This window comes from Chroicocephalus ridibundus, chromosome 7 (genome assembly GCF_963924245.1).
Source record: "Chroicocephalus ridibundus chromosome 7, bChrRid1.1, whole genome shotgun sequence".
Taxonomy (NCBI): domain Eukaryota; kingdom Metazoa; phylum Chordata; class Aves; order Charadriiformes; family Laridae; genus Chroicocephalus; species Chroicocephalus ridibundus.
Genome location: NC_086290.1, coordinates 32,524,345 through 32,547,557, shown reverse-complemented (window position 1 = coordinate 32,547,557; position 23,213 = coordinate 32,524,345). Strand labels below are relative to the sequence as shown.

The 23,213-nt window shown below is 42.3% G+C and overlaps 1 protein-coding gene across 7 annotated transcripts; it reads left to right on the top strand.

Annotated features, from left to right (window-relative positions):
• Positions 1-145: 145 nt before the first annotated feature.
• Positions 146-22,931, top strand: CASP8 (caspase 8). Of its 7 annotated transcripts, none has more exons than XM_063340808.1 (9): positions 146-2,200; positions 2,327-2,435; positions 5,306-5,635; positions 5,864-5,969; positions 6,999-7,137; positions 8,587-8,675; positions 9,336-9,447; positions 10,350-10,839; positions 11,627-12,579. In XM_063340808.1, exons 3-9 carry the CDS (start codon positions 5,325-5,327, stop codon positions 11,775-11,777), a joined length of 1,398 nt encoding a protein of 465 aa, XP_063196878.1. In that variant the 5' UTR covers positions 146-2,200; positions 2,327-2,435; positions 5,306-5,324; the 3' UTR covers positions 11,778-12,579. The 7 variants fall into 7 exon arrangements, with proteins under 7 accessions (XP_063196878.1, XP_063196882.1, XP_063196880.1 ...); XM_063340806.1 differs by lacking the exons at positions 146-2,200; positions 2,327-2,435; positions 5,306-5,635; ... (4 more) ...; positions 10,350-10,839; positions 11,627-12,579 and adding exons at positions 14,247-14,353; positions 16,659-17,072; positions 17,623-17,728; ... (4 more) ...; positions 21,266-21,767; positions 22,066-22,931; XM_063340807.1 differs by lacking the exons at positions 146-2,200; positions 2,327-2,435; positions 5,306-5,635; ... (4 more) ...; positions 10,350-10,839; positions 11,627-12,579 and adding exons at positions 14,579-14,980; positions 16,659-17,072; positions 17,623-17,728; ... (4 more) ...; positions 21,266-21,767; positions 22,066-22,931.
• The last annotated feature ends 282 nt before the right edge of the window (positions 22,932-23,213 follow it).

Below are 23,213 nucleotides of genomic sequence, written 5' to 3'. Positions count from 1 at the left end.
GAGCTTGGTGAGATAAAAATTATGTACTGGGCTAAGGCTTACCCTTGTTTCTGGCCCTTGCACTTTGTTGGGCTGTGTGATCCAGCAGGGTTTTAACTGCCTTGGGGTTTAAGCTGAAGTGAAACTTAGTTTATTTGAGCAAAACACTGATTGTTATATATGATTACTAGCCATAAGTTAGGGTGAAGATTTGAGAGTACTGTTTAGTGCTGTTGGACGCAATTTTTAGCTTGCACTGTCCAGAATTTCTATGAGGGGAGTTTTACATCATACAGAGCATTGAAATGCAGCCAGTTTGCCAAAACATAATGGTCACTTTTTATCATGATGATTGATAGTTGTGTGACCCATCACATTTTGAGTCTTCTGAGTTATTATGGCTGCCACACTTGAAGTCACATTTGTGCCACAGATAGATAGAAAATGTTTTGTTTGTTAGTAGAATATATAACATACTGTAATAGAATCATGAAGTTTCTGGCTCACAATTAGTGTTCAGACTTGGCACGCTCTTGTCTCTGTTTAAGTAACAATTGAGTTTTTATCAATACAGAATAGACACTAACAACAATTTTGATCTGATTTTGTGGGATCTTGCTCTCATTTTTAAGTATGGTAGACAGAGAACATCAACATGTTATCTTGCTTTCTCTGTAGAGTCTTCTTCCTGGGTAATCTCCAGTTAAATCATCAGTAGGTAAAGGCAGTCAGAAGAGTCTAAGCTGACTTCTGCCTTGAGTTCCCTGGGGAGAGGCATCCACACTTGTGAACTATAAAAGACTGGTAAAGTCTCCCTCGCTTATGATAAGGTTTGCTCAAACAGTTTATGCTACCATGATTTACACTGCTTGTGTGTGTTGAGCGTTGTGTTTATACGTCTGCACGCTGCAGGGTGCACGCAGTGGTACTCTCAGCACAAGCCCAAAGGCAGGGTAGGCTTAGCGCTATAACCACAGCTGCCATTTGGCAAGGTTGTTGGACATTTCTGCATGACCTGCGGTGTATTTCTTGCATGATCTCCCACAGTAGATTGTAAGATATCAGTTTGAAAGTCATGAGGAAGAGCGTGTGGTTTTTATACAACTTAAGTATTCATTGCTCCTTGCTGTCCACACTGTACACCTTCAGTATGCGGCAGGATGGGGTGAGAATCGGAAGAAAAAGGCAAAACTTGTGGGTTGAGATAAAGGCAGTTTAACACTACAGGCAAGGAAAGAGGAAAACACCAACAATAGTACTGATAAAGGAATATACAAACACGATGTACCGCTCACTGACCGGATCCAGGAAAGCCCAGCCTGCCCAGGCGGGAACACTGAAAGCCAAGCCAGCTCCCCAGCAGCGACTCCTGCTCCTCCCAGCTGCATCCGTCCCAGCCTCATGTTGAAAACTAACCCTGTCCCCGCCAGAACCAGAACGCCTTGTTTAGACAGATTTAAGTGGAACTAGTGTAAAAACAGTGTTTCTGTTGGGGAAGTTGGTATCTTGGGAAGATGATGATCTTAGTGGGATTTGTAACAACCACAAGTCTTTGGTATCCCATGTGTCCCATTTGTCAGTGTTCGTGCCGAAGCTGTGTATCCTGGTTTTGCCAGTAGAGACCACAGTCACTACAGTTGCTGAGTCGTCGGTATTGCCAGGATTTTGGCAGCCTGCTGTGCAAGGAATAGATTGGGTCACTGAGACAGTTCTAGAGGAAGCCAGAGGGACAAAACCAGGATGCAGGGAAATTGGAGAGACTGTTAATTAACAAAAGGACAGGAACATTTTGGGGAAGGGCGAGAGAGGAAGAAATAAGAAGTGAAACAGTAAAGACAAAGAGGAAGAACAGTGCCAGGAGGGCTGGACCTTGAGACTGCTGCATGATGGGAGAAGCCTCTTATCTGGAAAGAGCCAACCTGGGTTTGGTCTTGTCCGCAAATATTTTTCACAGAGTGCTGATCACAGCCTGCTTCCTGTTTCAAAATGTAACTGGAGTCTTGATTCAGTTAAGACAGAGGAACTGATGCAGGGAGAGAGACGCTGAGGCATAGGATGATACGGAGACAGAACCATTTTGGACCTGAAGATCAGATGGTGCTTGTGGTGTCCCTCTGTGTTCTCCCAGCCTTTGGATAAAGGAAACGAGTCAGACGGGTTTTCTGAACCGTTGCTAGCTGTGCCTTTTGGAAGGAATTTGTATGTCTCATTCCATCGAGGGGTATGTTACAATTTTGAGTTTATAAAGTTAGATAGGTTGAAATCGATGAATGATTGTTTTCATTGCAAAATTTAAACTAATTTCAGCTCTCTTAACTGTCTCTCTTCATAATGTTGACTTCGCAAGCTTCAGAGAGTCTGGTAGCTGTACTGATTGCAGCAGGAAATATATGAACAGCAAGGAAGATACTGGTGACCAGCAGATCATACTGAGAAACTTACCATTGAAGGCAGAGGTCTGTACTTCAAAAGGATGAAAACACCAAAAGTTAATTATTGTTTAGATTCTCTTGTAAATGGGGAAGTATTTCCTTTCAATACATACTTTCAGTATGTAAATACTTTCACAGGAATGTTTAACTATTCCATTCCTGTATTCACCAAGTACTGCTCCTGAATTTGGTGCTGATAGTTGACCTTTTTTTAATTTTGGAAATAACCTTCCATGAAAGTGCATGTTAAAAGTACTACGGTGAGTTGGAGAGGGACTTCAGAGAAAGGAGGTTAAGTTGTGGAGGATCTGGTGAGTTGGAGAGGGGCTTCAGAGAAAGGAGGTTAAGTTGTGGAGGATCTGGTGAGTTGGCGAGGGGCTTCAGAGAAAGGAGGTTAAGTTGTGGAGGATCTGGTGAGTTGGCGAGGGGCTTCAGAGAAAGGAGGTTAAGTTGTGGAGGACCTGGTGAGTTGGAGAGGGGCTTCAGAGAAAGGAGGTGAAGTCATGGAGAATCTGGTGACACAGCAGGACAGTAGCACTGAAGTATTTTTAAATGGGAAGATATAATTAATTCACCCTTCCTTCATTGTCTTTTAATTAAGATTTATGTATGGGAGCAAATATACTGAGCTGTGCTGTATACTAGGAAGTCCCGGCTGCACTGCTTAGTGTGTCCGCTTAAAAGCAAAACCTGGTTACTTTTGGGGCTTGTTCATCAATTTTTCTCACAAGCACTGTAATAATTAATTTTATGAAATTAGAACCATGATAGGTGGAGTAGGGAACCACTGCATTATGACCACAGCTTATTACTTTGTTATAACATATTTCTTGTAAGTCATGTGACAAATACATAAACAAATAGACCATAGTACAAAAGGCAGTACTTTTCCTGGAACTTTAGAGGCTATGGCTGTCTCACTTTTTTCAGAGTTGTTCTATCAGTCCATGAGCCTGTTCTCCCATGTAAGTGGTGTAAAATTAATGGTATTATTATTTAGTGGGTTTATTATTAATTATTATTATAATAAAACAGATTGCTTATTGTATCAGTTGTGTCTTTAATTTAGCAAAGTGGGAGAAAAAGACAGACAGTTAAACATTGTTTTAGTGTGCTCCCTGTATTTACAGACAGGCTTAACTATAGTGTTTGGTGGCACATCTGTTCAAATTGCAATAATTTTGTGGGTTTGAAACTTACAGCCTTTGAGAAATAAAAACGAAAATTTCCTTTATCAGAAAGACTTACTTTTATAAGCACATACCTTATATTTTAAACAAAAGGCATGACTTATGTGAGAAAGAAGATACCTTCATAACTAGCTATCAAGAAAATACTCTTTCCTGTGTGGCTATAAAAATACACAGTCAGAACTGAGCTCATTGAATCGTGGGGTTAAGCGCATATGATTCATTCAGATACTGGTGGTTTTGTGGTGATAGGGGCTGAATGGTAAGGATTCTAGTCTGTTTAAAAGTTCAGTTTGAATAGATTTAAAGAAAACAGTATTTGGGGCAGAGCATGAATTGTATATACTGCATCACAATGCATGTTTAGCTGTTTTATCAGGTTTTTTGATAGACAAAGGTTCAAGATTCAGTTGTATGTTCACTCTTGCTAACAGAATGCTGACCAAGGGCATGTCACAAAAAGCTGCTTTGATGTAGAGTGGTCCTTGGAGGAGAGGGAAATACAATTGTCTGCTTTTTTTTTTTTTTTTTTTTTTTAAATATTTACAGTACTACTAATTCAGTTAGTCAGCTGGGCTACCTTGGAGTTACTAGCCCTGGTATTGAAACATTTGCAGTAGCAGTAACATTAAAATGGATTGCCTAATATTCCAGTGGTGCAGGAGTGGCAAGTTTTGATTTGCTATTGCCAATTTTTCTGTCTCCCAGTGAGTTCAGTGGGACAAGAGACCTCTACTGAATGCATTTCTATAGAGTTTCTCTTCAGAAATTCTTAGGTGTCTTAGATCCACAGCAGACAGAATAAAGTGGCAAATAGCTCTCTTACCAGAGAGGCACTGAAGGCAGGTCTTTGAAATGTCAGAGTGAGATAGTTGGAAGGTTTGCATTTGGTATTTTCTGTCTCTTGTACTCAAAAGTTGGATCCGTAAGCCAAGTTTAATATTTCTAAAGCCAATGGAAGAAGTGGTGGAGAAGGGAGGTGGTATTTGATGCTCAGTGGAACAGAACTAGTTTGATGAGAATTTTCCTGGTCTTTTTAAAAGGGTTGACATGAATTGTATTTGATTTGAATATTATAAATTGATTGAAAGATGGGAACTTAGTTTTACTTGATGCAGATAATCCAAAACAGGAAGGCGTGCTTTGGCTATGCTGAGCAGGGTCAGAAGCAGTGTATAAAAATTGGAGAAACCAGATAGCTTGGAAGAGTTATACTCACGTGGACTCATGTTTGTGATGATGTAAAACCTTTATCTTCGTTATGGTATAAAACCTGGCACTCTTATTTACTACATAGTCTGTATTTCAGACTGGTAAGCGGATCTTGCCCCTAAATGGGATCAAACCTCAAAAAAAAAAACAAAACCAAAAACCAAAACCCCAAAACAACTGAAACAGCAGCAGCCTGTCAGGATTGTACATCCTGTGCATTGGTACTTCCCACTGGCTAGACATACCACAGGAAGCAAGAAAAATCCATTACTTTCTCTGTCAATTTCAGGTAGTACAGAGTTTTTTATATTAAGTTGAGAGAAATGAAAGAGCCAAGCATCAAAGCTATGATGGCAAGACAGCCTCTCTCTGCTGAAGTGCTTTTGATTGCATGTATTTATTTTGGGCTATTCTCATGATGTGATGCCTTTTATAAACATGTTGTTGCACTGTTGTTACTGACAAATGAAATCAACTTCTGTTTGTGTTCAGATCCAAATCCTGACGTGAAATGAGTGCAGACTTCCACAAACTCCTTTTTGACATTTCTGAGGCTTTGGTCGCAGATGAACTGGCAGCTCTGAAGTTCCTCAGCCGGGAGTACATCCCCACGGGGAAGCTGGAAGCCATCCAGGATCCCAAGGCCTTCTTCAAAGTGCTGCAGGAGAAAGGAATGATCGAGGCAGGGAACCTCTCCTTCCTGAAAGAGCTGCTCTACCGGATCAATCGAATGGACCTCCTGGCTGCCCATCTGGGCTCCAGCCGAGAGGAGATGGCGAGGGAGCTTCAGATCTCAGGCAGGGCAAAGGTGTCAGCCTACAGGTAAGCACAGAAGTAGTAAATCTTTGCATGTAAAATGTCCAACAGTTCTGTTGTGTATTGTCTTGTTTTCTGGCTGCACCGTTGTCTTATGAATATCCCGACATCGTTGCATTTATTATAGCATGACTACCTGCCATTGTGAGTTTTACATTTTGCAGTTCAAATGTGTAATTGCGGTGTTTGTTTATGTCTCATAACTTCCTTAATCAGTCTATTCTTTATTGCCAGGCAACTGCTATATAGAATTGCAGAGGACTTGACTCCAGAAGATGTCAAGTGCGTGAAGTTCCTGCTTCAAAAAGAAATGCCAAAGAACAAGCTCCAGGATAATGCTGTATGCAAAGTGATCTTGATAAGTTTCTTGCAAGGCTAGTTCAGAGTCTGCTAGTTCTTGTAAGAAGAGAGAAAAGAGAAAGCAGTCTGCTCTCACTAAAATCTGTTGTTGAAAGAATTGGGATGTTAGCTGATAGTTGCTGTGTGAAAGAATGGACCCTTTTTTATCTCTTTGTATCTTTTCTGTGCCCTTTTTTGTTCTCCTGTTCCTACTTTCTCTCCACTACCTGTCTCCCTAATCTTTTCTTCTTGCAAAATCCATTATGCCCTTCCTTTCGTCTTTGCTTGGCATTTATAAGACATTTGTACATATGCTGTACCTAGGAAGAGTGATATTTGCTGGAAGAGAAACAATGTTTTGGGGACAGAAAATCTAGTTCTAATGTGAGTTCAACCACAAATTTTTGTGTGCCATTGGGTACATTTTCTTCTTTATTGTAATTTGGGGTAACAGCATTTTGTTAACTTCCTGGCAAAAGTATTAAAAGGTTTGATGAACTAGTTTAATACTTGGATTGTAAATAATGAACGTGCTATTAAAATGTTTGATATTATTAAGAAGATATTATTAAGTCTCCTATTTGTATTGTGACACCTATAGGAAAATTAGCATATTTACCTCCAACTTGGTGGACTATGGAGCTTTAAAAAACAAAATTAGCCCCGAACACCCTTTCTGTAATAGAAAATGTAAAATGGCACAGCCAAATGACTTAACTGTACTTCCTTTGAACACAGGGACACAACAGGATGCCATGGTGTTATCCACATCAGTGCTTTGCAACACAGCAGGATAACCTAGCCATAGGCAATTTCTAATAAACCTGTCTTTACCTTAGTGATCTGTTTCTTCAGTTGCATTGCATCCTGGCCCTTGTTTTACTGAGCTTTGGAGGAAAAAGAAATTGGTCTTTAGCTGCACTGTATCTGGGAATGAGGATGTTGTCTTCTGCTCTATTCAGAAGTGCCCGATACTGCAGTTATTGAAGGTCACTCTGTGAGTTTGGGTTTTGTGTTTTTGTTTTACCAGTCAATGTTGAAGGTCTTACTGGAAATGGAAAGAAATGAGATAATTAAAGAAGACGACCTGGCAGTGCTGAAAGATATATTAAAGGGATTTAGAGCTGATGTAAAGAAACAAATTGATATCTATGAAGAAAAAAAAAAAGGTAAATTATTTAATCTGCTGTTTAAGAGGAGAGATGAGGTGGTTTTTGTGATTTTTGTGGCTCCATCCTTGGCAAGTCAAGAATCCAGAGGTAAGAGACAGACCTTACAGTATCCTAGGACAGGCAGAGGAGCTTTTGGTATCTGTGGTTTCTGAAGTTTTCTGCTACTTCATTATCCCATCATACCTACTTGTATCTCCTTGAAATACATTCTGTGCCTTGTAAATGGTCTACTTTTCCCTCCTCTTTGCCTTAAATGCAATTTTTCTCTTCCGGAAACAGTGCAGTGCTGGTTTTGGACCAGGATACTTTTTTAGTCTTGAAAGGGACTGGAAGTGACAGTTGCCTTGGGGAAACTTGTCAGCTTTATTTCCTGTTAGCCAGGCTGTTCGCTCTTAAGTCAAAGGAAAAGTCCCAGGAGACCAGGTATTTGGCTAAAGTGTAACCATTAGCTTTCTGTACCAGCTGTGAAATTTCAAGGACTTCAGTATATCTGAGCTGTTGCAACTGAGGTGGTGACTTGTGACACCACAGCTGGGCCTTACTCTTTGGGAAATGATACATTAACCAACAACAACTGAGACCTATTAAATTTTTCCCCAGAACTGTCTTTTGGATGACTCGGGATGTGTGTTTCCTTAGACACATCTGTACAGCTTATGTAGGTCCCTGCAGAGATACCAGCTAGTTTCCCCAGCATGTTTTTGTGCTGCTGACCTGTGCTTGTGTCTCTAAAAGAGCAGAATAAAATTGCCAAGGGTGCCTAGTGTGAGCTAGTGTAAGTGTCAAGGGAATGGCTTTTTAGTAGTATTGTTATTATTGTGTCCCCCTTGATAATTAGAAAAAGAGCATGTCTTAAAGATCTTGTTGCCCTGACAATTACCATTTAAACATATCTGTGTAACTTGTAAAAGGGGTACTGTGATTTATTTCCTTGGCTACAGTCATGGGTTTGATGATTTCAGGCAGCTGTATTCAAAGAAGTGTTTGGTTGCTTTCATTATGCTGGTATTTTGCATCCTTGGTGTGTCCACCCAAACAGTCAATTTCTCTGGAAAAAGACAATGGCCACAGAAGTAAATGAACTAGCTATAATGTACCACTGTACAAAAATGGATCTCCTCTTTCACTTGCATATCCCATAGTGGAGATGCTAGTAAATGGCTTGCCTGGGTTGACTACTCACATTCAGCCTTTTATTATCTGGATCTTGCTACCAGTAAAAGAGCAGAGAAGAAATGGAGCACAGCTCTGCACAGCTTCAATAACCAGCAGTCTGCGAAACTGGAAGCCTGCTTGGCCCAGCTCTACAAAAGGATGGTGCCTCAGTGATGTGAAAACCACCCTCCACTTCATGCCTCGTACTGTTTTTTATGAGTGTTGAAATATGCACAGTGGAAGATTTATCTTTTTAGTTCTAAAATGTTCTGTTTATCTTCTCCCTCTTAGAAGATGATTCTAAGGAAAAACTCCACTGTCCAGTGCCTGTGTCTGTGCATCCATCAGGACAAGGAGCAGAAGGAGAGACACCACACCTGGTGAGGCATACCTCAAGATTACCTTTAAAGTATTTATCCAACTCCGGGGGAGGGGTGAGGTGGCATAAATTCTTAAGACTAAGCAGGTGGAAAAGCTGAAAGGGAAGAGTTCTGTCTTTATATGTAAGCCTCAGAACAATTCCTATTTTCAAAACAAGACGAGGCCTTATTCCTTTTTGAGGACCTGGCTGTCAGCAGCCTTTTAGGCAAGAAATGAAGAAGTAGCTGTTGTGTGAAGAAAACCAATCTTAACGATAATGGAAACTGAGACATTAAAGCCCTGGCCAGTATACTCTTGGACAGATGGGAAGGGAACAACAGAAACTGCTACCTCACTAGAAACCCACAAGGACTCTCAGAGGGAATGATATGGTGCAGGAACTTTTCCTCTGCATGTAGAAATTTGTGTTTCTGGATATACACTTTCTCCCATGCCAAAATCATATCCTAACCACAGAGACAGAGGAGGAGGGGTTCAGGGAAACAAAGCAGATTCCTCTCCCCTGTAGCTAGCTTGTATCCTTAGGCTTTTTCTTTCTTGTTTCTTGACCCTCATGATTTTTTTGCACTTGTACATGAAGGGCCAGCAATCTGTGTATAGCATATTTCTCTTTTGTATGCTTGTCGCGGCTTTCTTATCTGCTTTCTTTGTTTCTACAGCTTGTGGAATCATATAAGATGAAAAATAACCCCCATGGTTACTGTGTGATTCTTAACAACCACATTTTTAAAAATCCACGTGAAGTCAGAGAAGGAACATTGAAAGATGGAGGTAAGTAGTTTTTTAATCCAATTACTGGTTTGTTTTTTTCTCTGATATAATTATCTGAAAGAACTATCTAATCTTTCCTGTGAAGAAGAATCATGTCCACTGAGCTCCTTTGCCCCGAGAGTAACGGTAATAACAGTCACTGTAGAAACTGGCAATATGCCACTTCCAACACTTTAGCTGATGGCTTAAAGAAGGAACCACTTTCTGTTCTAGGTAAAAAGCATCATCTTAATTGGTCATATCTACCAAATAGTGAAGATTACTGTTCCACCTTCTCACTTTTTGATTGTTTCTAATTCTTGGCTATCATGGAGTAATGTTTTTAAGTCCTTAAATTCTCTTTAATGATCAAATGAATGCTACTGCTTTGTAAATTACCTTAAAGCCTGACTTCCTGCAAGAGTCACCTTTAAGATAAACAGAAGTTTATCTTAAAAGATAAACGCCCTCTTCCTTCTTGCTACATTGATCATTCTCACGGAATGAGGGACCTACTTCAACTAAGAGTGGCAGAATTTGTCATTCTAAAGAGGTACCTCCTTAACTTTCTAAGTGTTGTTCTTAAGCATCTGAGATTACTATGCAATGTGCAGTTAAAGCTTGCTTTAAAACAGTAATTTTGCTGCTTTGTGAATTTCACTCATTTGTACTGATTAGTCAGATAATATGAAACCTGCTTTTGTTTTATATAGTGTGATGCTTAACCCAGTTGTATTTGAAAAAAATAAAATTAGGCATTTGAGTTTTTCTAACTAGGTTCGGCAATCTAAGAGTCAGTCAGGTGAGTTTATTGGTGGGATCTAAACACTTCTGCTAGTATCTGTTCTACTACACGGACACTGATGTTTCAGCATCTTCCTTGTCACTATGTTTAACAAGTGCCTTCTGACTTTTTTTCCCAGAGGCTGTGAAGAGGGTCTTTCAGTGGCTTCAGTTTGAGACAGTTGAGCACAGGAATCTAGAAGCAAAGCAAATGTATGCTGAACTTAAAGGATACAGCAAAAAAGATCATAGTAACATGGACTGTTTTGTTTGCTTCATATTTTCCCATGGTGAAAAAGACAAAATACAAGGCGCTGATCATGAGCTTGTAAATATTAAAGATTTACTCTCCTGCTTCAGTGGATCTAATTGTCCTTCTCTTGCTGGCAAACCCAAGCTGTTTTTCATCCAGGCTTGCCAAGGCTCTGTACGTCATCCAGCTGTCACAGTAAAAGAAGACTTTTCTGGACATCTTGAGACGGATGCTACCCCTCTGACTTCCATTCCTGATCAGGCTGATATTCTCGTCGGCACGGCTACAGTGGAAGACTACGAGTGCTACCGCTGTCCAGAGACTGGCAGTATTTACATTCAATGCCTCTGTAAGAAGATGGAGTTGCTTTGCCCGCTGTAAGTACTATTTTTAATCCATGTACATTTGGGCTATTGCAGACTTACATACTTAAGCATGCTGTGCTGAAACATCAGTGTTTTGCATTTGTGCTGTATAATGCTTTTCACCTGTAGGGCAGTGCAGAACAGTAATTATTCTGGAATTGGACATTGCTATTCTTCTACAGAAGAAGAACACTTCTTACACTTCTAAGTACAAGTGACTTCCCCAAGTTTGCCTGTGACAGAATCAAGGTTGTAACACTGGAACATTAATATATAAACTAGGGTGTGCATGTTTTTTAACATTTTTTGACTGATAAATGATTTTTGTGCCAGTGACAGCTGATGAGAGGCAAATTTGTTGAGTGAGTACACAGACAATAAAATCACTGTTCTTTAGTCATAATTTTCATTGTTCCCTCCCTCCCGTCTCCATCATAAACTTGATTTAGAAAATAGAATTTCTCTTCAAGCATCACTTTCTCATAGTTTCCAGAAAAGGGCTTGGAGAATGCATAGGTTTGGTTCTGTTTCATTTTAGTGCGCTCTTCTGCCTATAACCAAAGTAGGGGACTGCCTTTGCTGGTAAAGCAATGCTACAGGAAGGTTGGTTGTATTCCCCCAAAAATACCGAATTCAGTGGTTACACAATGGAGCCTGCAATTTCAGTGACAGACAGGGTGAGAGGAAGGTACTAGCATTCCCTGACATACCACTTTACTGGAGCAAACATAGATCAACTCCTTGGACTAGCTGCAAGTACCATGTATTTCAATGTAACTTTTCTTCATTTTTGTTCAAGCCGCAAGGACCTCATAACCATCCTGACAGAAGTGAACAAGGAAGTGGGAGGAAGAGTCTTAAATGGATGGAAGCAGATGCCAAAGATAACATCAACCCTACGGAAGCAATTGATCTTCCAAATTCCACAATCTCAGTCAATTGGAAAGTAGAAAAATAAGAATACACTCCATTAGGAATGACATCTGGAATGGAATTCTACAGGGAAGAGAATTTGCAAGAGAAATTATCTGGATCTCTGTAGTTAGCCTCAGTCCTTCAAGGGGCCATAGGACCTCAATTTTCTAATTCCCATGTTTAATCAGTCTGCTGGCACCTGGATCTGTAACAGTCTGGTAAGGCCGTGGAGGAGTACAGATCTGACTTTCTGCCCTGCAGAGTCCGTTCAGTCTGGGTTTCAAGTGAGAAAGCCCTTACAAGTAGTGTGATTTTTAAGAATTACTGGAAATGCCAGTGGAAGTCCCATTTCTGTCTGAGTTGTTATAAGTCCCTGAAAACTGAAGAAAAGAACAGACAGATTCAGAATGCTAGACCCCTTCCCAGGGAGCACATGTAAGATTGTAACTGATTTACCCAGAAGAGACAGAAGGCTGTCTCTGGAAGCTGTGTAATTTTTCATAGAAAATAACATCCCTGTCCATAAGGACCAAAAAAAGATGATTATGATAATACAAGTTTGATTCTTTTCCTCCAGATATTTGTTTCGCTTTATCTTATTCATTTACTTGGCTAAACAGCACCACTGTTTAGGTTCTTTTTAATAGTAAGGGTTCTAGTTGTGATTTTTTCAGAGCTGTTAGGGAACAGTCTGTTTTGAATGGCTGTTGACCACTGGAAGGCAGGTCCCATGCCATTGGATCCACTAATCCGAAATGCCTTCTCTTCCTGGCAGCTGGCTCTAGCTCCTGTGGACTCTTGGTTCTGTTTTAATAAATAGTCTTGGTTTTCATATGACCTTGTTTGTGGTGTGTTTGTCTTTTGGATGAGCTGACTGAGGGACGGTCAGCATGACAAAGACTTTTTACTTCAGCAGAAGGAGTTATTTTGCTCTCCTTGAAGTATTTGATGGCAGTCACTCTGAGGGGTAGCATATTGATATCCCTTCATTAGCAGCCGGAGAGATGGTAGGAAAGAATAAGTTTAAATTCAGGACTTCCATGATAATGGCAGCTGATGCCAGTGAGGCTGTTCTTACCTTGCATCCTCAGCAATGTTTAGGGTGGTGTGTGGGAGCTGTATGGGATTCCAATGGCTACATTCTTTTTGAGTTTGTAACAGCATAAAGAATGGATCTCAGACACTTTGTAACTTCTTTTTTTAGTTTGTATTTTTTGGAAATCCATGCCTTGCCATAAAGCAGGGGTTCTTTATTCAGTCATGCTTGTGTTCTTGAAGCAAAACTTTTTTTTTCTAATTCCACACAATGTGTTGGCAGTTGCATTTTACTCCCCTTACCCTTTTTCACCTTCCAAGTAAAAGGGAGAATGCCAGCTCTGTCCACACATTTCATAAATGACAGACATTACAAGCACTACATAAATGAGAGTGCTGTTTGTGGCAAGTTACCAGAAGGTGTTACCAGGTATGATAGAATTCTGTGGCTGATGTTTGGTTAACCATTCAGGAAATGTGGCAACAATTTACTTACATTTTTATAATGTTTTCATAAATAAGACCCTGATATGAAGTTAGTAATTAGACTTGTGAATGTTGTTTTATGATAAGGAAATATAGCTTAGACGAAATAACTGCTTCCTCTGGGAGAAACTTCCTGGAAGGTGTCAGCTGCTCCTGTAGTGAAGTTGTGAATCTACAGCATGTCTGTTTTTTTGTAATTCTCTGTGCCAAAGTTCAATACTCAGACCAAGTTTTTTCATATATTCCACATGAGGAGGAATTGGATATCAAATTTACTTATTTGGTGCTTCATGGAATTTTGATTTAGTAGAGTGATACAGCAACACACTGAAATCACAATGCAAGCATGATTGAGCGATTGCAATATTCAGTTGAATCACAATACAAACATGGTTCTCATTACCCATCTCTGTATGCTCACCATCGTGACATTGGGCATCCTCAGAGTCACAATGGTACATGTGGTTGAAGCCAGCTGAAGCCCATTGCTCTTTTCAAAGTTTAAATGTTTTATCAGTTGTCCAGTTTTTATACTTTCATGTTGGGCTGAGCCACATATTCACACCCCCATGATGGTCTGGATAGCTCAGGAAGGCATTATTCTTTGTTAATTGTCTTGGGGAACCCGATGATGCACAGGTGCAGCTGTCTTCTCTAAAACGAAGGTTACCCTCCAGTCTCCCTGATGTTGAGGTAAGCTGAGCTTTCTTTACAATACGTTCTTCCCTGAGATCATGGGATTTTTGCCCTACTTCGCTGAGCTGGGGGGAGGTGGTGCTGCAGTCACACCCTGTCATTAAATTGGCATGGTATTTTGTTCTGCCTGTTAAAATCAGGCCACCTCCATAGCTAACATTATTGCCTGCTGATGAAGACCTACTAGAATGGAGGGAAAACTCTGTCAAAATCCTCTGAAGGACTGCAGGAAGTAGCTGTGCTGTGAATTTGTATGTGGCTCATGCAGTGATCAAGGAAGGAGAAAATACACTTTCAGTTTCATGGTTCTGAGCAAAGTATGCTCATACAGGACTGCGGCAGGGTGGCTGATATGCTCTTGCATGTATTTATGGCCCTCCCACAGAACTAAGAGGTAAGAAGGAAGTCAGATCTGCCGTTTTGAACTTTTTTTTCCCTCTGTAGCACAAGTTGGAGAATAGTGAGGGGCAATTGCCCTTCCTCTCTGAAGGACCTGCAGCTATAGTTACTTTGCCTGTCCTCCCTTTTCTTCCACTCCTGTCTGGGAGGGCAAATGCTATTACGAAACAATTCTGGCACTCAATTCCATGTTTTATTTTCAGCCAGCAGAAGCGCTACCACCAGAAAGTGGAGTCCGAAGGTTGGTAGGAAAGCAAAGTTGGTCAGTTGAAGTTCTGCAGGCTTAAACTGAAAGCAGGCAAGATCAGAGTGATACTGTTTGAAAAGGGAAATGCTTAGAAGAGTTGGGGAGGACTGTTAGCTGCAGAGGCGGAAATAACGTTCCTTGGTGGTGTGAGTCACTGCCCAGCCATTTACATCTTGCCACCTATTCGTTCAGTTTAACATCAGTTTCCCAGAGAGCTGTTTATGCCCACCTTTTATGGGAAGTTTGTCATTCTCTCCACTGTAATTGTTTTGGGGTGACTTGTTAACGTGCTGCTCTTGGGATGGGTCAGTGGTACGTGTAAGGAGCCTGCTCGTGTTCAGATCGCTGACAGCTTCTCCCATTGCACGGGCTGCTGTAAGTATATGTTTTCCTACCACCTATATAAAGGTTCACTCTTAGTTCTCAAAGTGGTGCAAAATTCAGGTACTGCAAAGTTTTGATTAGTTGAACTGTTGGCTATGTCTGCGATCTGTAAGATCTCCTGCAGGAAATCTTGAAGCCCAGGGAGAAGTGGAAACAAAATACACACCATTTAGGAGATTAATCTATGTAGCAGGGTGTCCAGAGCTAGATTTTTTGCCAGAGATATTGGGTGTTCAGCCCTTGCTGGTTACACTTTTTATTCTGACCCCTAACTAACATGGGCACATTTGGTCTGAAATTGTTCAGATCTGCCTCTTTTCAACTAGAGCTGTGTCAAATTATGAACATAGAATGGCGTGTTTAATCTGCAGTGACTCCTGTGCAATGCGCTAAAAAATATAGTTGAGATCTTTGGGAATCCCCAGATACTCATTTCTGTGTGTCCTGTCTTCAACTGTGCCTTTTCTCGTCACTGTATCTGTTCTGTTATTGACAACCACAGGAATTCCCCAGGCCTCGAATGTGGCTGGCTCTTGTGGGTGCCAAGGGTAATACATTTCTAGCTAGGTGGAACGTTATTCTGGACATGTCTTCTCAGCTTGGCCTAGGTCTTTTACATTAGGTTTATATTTGTGGAGCCACTTTGTGTTTAGGCCTGAGTTGTCCAGGCATATCAGTGCAAAGAGAAGGATCCATACCTCCTTCATTAGGAAGAGCTTGTTTTAACATGACTTGAGGGTGTGTTAGCTCATGGGCAGTCAAAAAGTGTCTTGCCATATTCAGATTACTTCCACCTTTGAACGAACTTGTGACACATTCAGTAATCAAATATCTTGTGTAGGGTTTTGAACGTTGATACGCCACTTCTATGATAACGATGTACAGATTTCTGCTTAATATATGGTCAAACTGTTTTTTTTTTCTTGGTTTTTTTTTTTGTTTGTTTGTTTTTTTTGTGGGGAAGGGACTCTGGTTTTAAATCAGTGCCTAGCAAGAACACTCTTTATTTGGAGAGTGTGGATGCTTTGAGGGTGGTTTTCCTGCTCAAGGTGAGCAACAAGGTGTTAATGTTCGTTTTCATAAGGATGAAATGCCAACTGGTAAAATATCTTCCCTCCTGTTGTGAAATACCATCTACCGAGAGTGCTGCACCAGAAGGTGTGTCAGAGGTGGTGCGCTGTCCCAGGGTCTTACGCCATCGCGCAGTGCTCCTGCGAGCCTGCTCCTGTTGCTAGAAGGGTCTTCAGCCGATCTGGGAGGGCTGGGAAGGGAGCTGGTTCCGTGGCCGGTGGCTGTTAGGGTAGGGGGCTGAACACCCGTATTGGGCATGCGAGGTTGCCTGCCAGCAGCCCCAAAAAGCTCGCAGGGAGGAAGTAGAGTCAGTGACCTTATGTATGAGCTTCTTTCTGTGTGTATTAAAATGGCAATGAATTGTGATGCCTTTAAACTAGAGAGAGGTGACTGTGGGCAAAGCCGGGGCAGAGGGAGACCTTTTGACCTGCACCCCTCGGTTCAGTTTTCCCAAGAATGGACTCGGGAATAGTCAGTGCTTCACCACTGTGAACGGGGAGGGGGGAGGCTAAAATGCGCCTGAGAGAAGTCCTCTCTGTCAGACGCACGGGTTTTAAGTTAAGTCTGTGGGGTTTGTTGGCTTGTTTGTTTGTTTAAGTCAGCTATCCAGAGGGAACTACAACTCCCAGGGGCCCCGGCGCCGCCTCCTGCCCGGCGGAAGCGCGGCGGGAAGCGCCCTGCGCCTTCCCCGCGCCGGCGCCGCCATGGAGCTCCCGAGGCAGCGGCTGCTGGTGGTCAGCGAGGAGCTGGGCGAGGCCGAGCTGGCGGCTCTGAAGTTCCTCAGCCTGGAGCACGTCCCCATGAGGAAGCTGGAAGCCATCCAGAAGGCACAGGACTTCTTCGAAGCGCTGAAGGAGAAAGGCATGATCGAGGCGGGGAACCTCTCCTTCCTGAAGGAGCTGCTCTACCGGATCAGTCGGATCGACCTCCTGGCCGTCCATCTGGGCTCCAGCCGAGAGGAGATGGCGAGGGAGCTTCAGATCCCAGGCAGGGCGAAGGTGTCAGCCTACAGGTGAGCGGCCGGCGGCGCGGGGTCAGCGGGCGGCCGGGCCGGGCCTCGCCTCGCCTCACCCGGCAGCTCCCTCCCGGCGGCGGCTGCCCTTCTCCCGTGCTCGGCCCGGGCTTTGGCCGACCATTTGAACACCAGGCTAAGGTTTGGAAGCACACAAGCACCTTCCAAGGGAAAGCGGGTACAAGCCATACGGAAAGTTGAAATTTCTGTCCCGTAGAAGGGAGGAAACTAAAGGCGCGCCTCTCTGAAACACTGGCGAGCCCCGGAGGGCCTCCCTGCCCGGGTGGTGAGAGCAGCGGCTGCCTGTGAGTCTCTGTCCTCCAGAAAGTTTCAGCGTGGTTTTGATTTTAGGAAAACAGAGATCTTTTTAATCGCAGCTGAAGATGGTTTGGCTTCAGGCTGTTCGGGGACTGACGTCCCCCACAATTTAAAAAGGAAAAAAAAGGGAGGGAGGGGGGTGAAGGGGGCAGTTCAGCAGTACGGTGTTAAATTGTGCTAAGGGACATGCTTGGGAACACGACAAAACAGTGTCCTCCACGTCTCTTTCTAGATACCTGCTCTTTCAGCTGTCAGAAGACATCACCGAAGATGAGCTGAATTCTTTCAAGTTTCTGTTGGGGAAAGAATTACCAAAATGCAGGCTAAACCCTAAGACTGTAAGAATTTCTTTAATTATTTTTTTTTAATTATTATAATAATTCCTAGATGCATTTGGGTTGCTATGAGGGGAATGAGTGTCACTCTTCTTATGGTGTCACTCTTCTTATGGTGAAGACACCATAAGAAAAGTGGTGCACCTGGAAAGGGATTGTAGGCTCTCTGGTACGTATGCGACTTGTCTGTGTGCAGCTTTTGCAGCAGTGTCCTAGTGCAGAGAGTGTGGGCCAGCCCTGCACCAGGCACAGAGGCCCTTCGTGTCCATGCAGCATATGGGGCTTAAGGGACTCAGTGGCTTTGATCAATGGAAGACTGATGAGCACATTCTCTCATCTTGCCCAACTGATTTTCTTTTGGCTGCTTTCTAAGCCATTATAAAACACATAAAATCACCCACTGTGGCTATTACTTTATGCTTTTGTTCTTTTTATTTCCAAACTTAGAAAATACAAATCTAAGCAGCAGATCTTTACCAAGGCTAATGCCCAAGAGCCTGGAGTTTATAAATAGCCCTGCAGTAGATCCAGCTGCTCTTAGACTATCTCAGCCTGCAGTTCTGACTGCTGGGTACTTTGTTCTGTCTAATGAAAACTCTTGTAACAGTTCCCCACTTTTCTTAGAGAGACTGTCTGCTAGTGATAGCAGTGATAGCTGCTACTGAACACCTAGTGATAGCTGTTCTGTTGGGGTGACCACTCACTGTTTGGCAAGAGCTCCTGTCCCTTGGGTCCCCTTTTGCATCAGAGCAATCTCTACACCATACTTGCATGGTTACACCTATTTTTGCCATTGCTCAAGATGGTGACTACAGTGATTCTTGTGTTTCAGTTAAGTGCACAAGATAGACACTGGAAGTCAAATGAATGAAAGCAGTCATTAAAAACGACATTATATATTCCTGTATGATCACCATTAGTTCTGTATTAGATCTTACTAGATCTTGGTGTCTCAGAGCTGCAGGAGGGAAATGAGTATGTTTTGAAAACATATTTGTACTTACAGTACTTATAGGGTTTGTTGAACTAGGTTTAATTGACTCAGCTGAGGTCTCAACTGAGCTACCAGTCAGCTGGACTGACTCTGGGTCGCATGTGCTGTCAGTACATTAAAGCTTAGGTGCACATGCACATGCTGCAGCGTCCCTCCCAGTGGCAGCATGGATGTGCCCTAAGAACAAACTACCTCTCTGATTACCCAGACAATGCTCGACGTTTTCATTGAGATGGAGAAGAAGGGGATTTTGGGAGAAGACAACCTAAGTATGCTGAAGCGTCTCTGTGCAGGAATTAACATCAGCCTGTTGAAGAGAATTGAAGAGTATGAATTAAGCCTATTTGGTAAAACAAAACAAAAAGGCCTCTTTCCCATAGTTACTCTTGAGTCACATATAGATATCATACAGGACTAATAATGACTGCTTTTCAGGTAAAGAAGAGATGCTCATCACAGAGGAACAGAGGGGCAGCACAGGAGGCCCTGAAGGTAATGGAAACTCTCAAAAAATTAATGCTAAGGTTTTTCACTCTTCTTCAGCTTTTGGACTCTCTACACCACTTGCATCTCAGTTCTTTACACGGGTGCCTTTCTAAAAAGTGGCCAAGTATCCAGTTACTTACTAACTGATAACACTACATTTTACTTCCTTTAAATTGATTATCTAGTGGTTTATAGCTAACAGGAACAGCCATTTGGCCACAATTCAGTGTTTTCAGAGAACAGTTTTACCCAGGGAGGTACATGTGGAGATAGAGAATAGGAACAGAGCTTCTCTCCTTTCTCTAGTGCTACATTCTATACTTAAACTTTTTCGTCTATATTCAGCCCGTGCCACTTGGCTGGCGTCGTCTGTGTCACCTGATTCTCCTGGCAGTTGGAATGAATCTTCCCAGGTAAGGCAGTTTGTTTCTTAGAAACATCATCATTTTGTCTTAGATCATCCCTCCATGAGGTGAACAGTTATTATGTGAACCCAACTGTTAAAAGCACCGTCTAGAAAAAGGAAAATGCACCACTCCAACATCCTTCATTCTGAAACTAAGTCACAGGCAGCAGCTACTGCAGTGTTAAAACTTCAGAACGTTTGCAAGGGTAGCGAGATGGACCGAGTTTATTATAGCAGGAAATACGCAGTTGGCAGATGGCTGGGCAAGAAGCGGGTGAGCGCAGCACCCAGTGTGGGCTGAGCATGATGCTGTGGGTCTGTGGCGGGCTGTCATGCTGTGCACAGACTCCCAAAGGTGGTGGGGCAGTGCATTGCCAGGTCCTGGGGCAAAGCTGTACAGGGAGAGCCACCTAGAGAGAAAGCCAGCTGGTTGGTTGCCCTGCTGTGCCACTAGCAAGGGCACCTGGAGGAGAGTGTAGTAATTTCACCAATATTCTTTCTTTTCATCAGCTCGAAGCTTACAAAATGACTAGCCGACCCCGTGGAATGTGCCTGATCCTGAATAATCACAGTTTTGCAAAAGCCAGGGAAGCAGTGCCGGAACCCAAACGCTTAAATGATCGGAATGGGACAGATGTGGATGCAGGTACAGTGAATATTAAAATGAGTTTGTGTATCTTCAAAAATAGAAACCTAATTTATTCTTCTGTACTAAAGGTCTGAATTTCAATCTTCCCCTCCTCGGATACTTTTGTTGTAGTGGCTGAGTCAGCTCTGTTTCCTATGCTGACAAACCCTAATCCATTTGTCAAGTTTTTACTGTCTGACTCAGAACAATTCACTAGCATTTTGCTGTTTTACTGAGTTTACAGCAACCTCAGGCTGGACTTTACAAGCTAGGCTAGCTTTGTGTCACCCTTATGCTTACTACTTCTGAAATATGCAGAATCAGAAACAGATTTGCTACTGAACCAGAACTGGGTGTTAGTTGTTTAACATACATACAACTTTAAAAAAAGGGCAGGAAGGATGCTGGAATTTAGGGACTTAATTTTACCTTGCTATTCAGGGGTCCTGATTTTAGCAGGCTGTCCTGCAGCAGCAGCAGCATAGCTCATTGCAGGTCCTAGGCTCTGGGATATTGGTGTATTTGCACTGTCTATGCCAAGAGATAAAATCCATCGATGGGCCTTCCCTGATTGAATTAAACTTTTGAACTCCAGTTTAATTAAAGAGTCAGAGTGCAAGGTTTCTCTTCCTGTTACACAGGTACTACCCAAGTGGGCAGTGCCCTCTGCTCCTGGGTAAAGCAACTGCACTGTTCAACACCTTGTCAGTCAAGGGACTGGCTGTAAAGTGCGTGGGGGAAAGAGATACAGCTTTCTTAATAGTTCTGCATGCTTTCCGGACAGAGGCAATACTAAACAGCAAGATTGCAAGCAAGCCTTTTAATGAGAGTTAAGGGAATTCCGTAGAGATATGATTACTAATTAGACTACTAGATTATTTTCAGAGCAGGAATGTAACTACCTGGATAGTAGTGCAACAGAATTAAAACAAAAGATTGTTCATCTCTAGAAATGCAATTTGCAATTGCAGATTCCAACTTTCATATAATGAAACGGCTCCAATTCCCCTTCTGTTTACTTTCCAGCGGCTCTGAAAAGAGTTTTTAGCAAGCTTCATTTTGAAATAGAAGAATGTAGAAACCTCACTGCAGAGGAAATCCGTAAGATTGTGAACATCTACCAGTGCAAAGACCACAAGGACAGAGACTGTTTTGTTTGCTGTATCCTGTCTCATGGGAAAAAAGGCATTATATATGGTGTTGATGGGCAGGAAGTACCTATCCAGGAACTGACCGTTTCTTTCACTGGACAGAATTGCCGCTCACTTACTGGAAAGCCAAAAGTCTTTTTTATTCAGGCCTGCCAAGGTGATGCTTACCAGAAAGGTGTGACCGTCGAAACAGATTCTGGAGAGCAAGATTCTTCTGTAGAAACAGATGCAAGATTTCAGCTCGACTGCATCCCCGCAGAGGCAGACTTCCTCTTGGGCATGGCTACCCTGCCAGATCACGTTTCCTTCAGAAGCCCGACGCGGGGGACCTGGTACATACAGGCATTGTGCCAGCACTTGGACTACAGCTGTCCTCGGTAACTATGGTTCCTTAAGCTGCTTCTTGGCAACACGTGTATTTTCCTTCTGAATGACAGGCGTTTGATTTGGATGCAGAGGTAGATGATACGCAGTGTGAGTGCTTGCTCAAGCGAAAACAATAATATAGGGCAGAGCAATACTGTGCAGATTTTTCAAAGCAGCTTAGCCAACTGCTTTGAAGCCTTTTTAAGACAGGAGCCATTAGTACTGGTGTAGATCAAGATACATGAGAATGTGGTAATTTTTCTGATGTTAACAGCCTCCCTAATAGAAAACATACCTGTGTTTTTGCAGTGGAGAAGATATTCTCACCATCCTGACAGCAGTGAATCAAGAGGTGAGCAGAAAGACTTGTGAACCGAATGCAGAGAAGCAGATGCCACAGCCCAGTTTCACATTGAGGAAAAAACTCATCTTTCCTGTCAACTAAATGGGCGGGAACTGTATGGCAGAGGCTGGTATCAGCTAAGAATTTGGTAAAGCATAACAGACTTCTAGTGCCTGCTCTTACCACAAGAGCAAATATTTTTATTGAAAATACAGCCAAAGAGCAAAAGCCTAAAGAAATTAGTGTTAATATGTATGACACTTTGTAGATACCCGAATGGTGCCTTTAACAAACAAAATGCCCCGAGTCACACCCCACCACTATTCAGTGACTTTGAGTACCAGGTGTCACAAAATAAACAATACTACCTCTAAGGGGCAATCAAACTACCGGAGATAACCATTCCAGATAGTGTAATCAGGATATTTAAACCCTAAGTTTTGGGAAGGAAAATGGGGAGTCTTCCAGTGACACAGCTGGCCTGTAGGAGATTCTTCCCCCCTTGTCCAGGACGCTGTGCAAGGTAACTTCCCAGGGATTTAGTGGCCTTACCTGAGAGAGAGGGTAAGTGATTAAATAACATACATATGATATTTGGCATGCTTTAAGATCGTGATAAGTGCACTCTTTTAAGGTATTAATATCTAGAGCGCGTGTGGTTTTTGTTGTTAATTTTCGGGATCGCTTGTAGGTTGTAATAGTGCATTCTGTGAATTGTTTGGTTTTTTTTTTTTCCTTAAATTGCAATAGTGCCTTCTCTATTGTATCCATAAAACTTGCAATAGTGGCATATTGGACCTGTGAGTGAAGTCCAAATAAATTGTTAATTTGACCCTCTCAGCGAAGTCTTTTCCTCTCCGCCACACTGAAATACAGTCAGTGTCTCTTACCAGCCCTACCATGTCGCTATTGCTTTAGTAAGGTGTCTTTCTAATGCAAATTTTTAAGACAACTGTTAAAAACCTTTGTGTATTTTATGCCTAACTTTTGCAAAATAAAGAGGGGGGGTTGTGCACTGCAGATTTTATAGGATATAATCAGCTCACATCAGTGTCTTTGTCACTTCTCCCCACCACTTAAAAATCATTAATTTTTAGTGTCTTGGTACACCTCA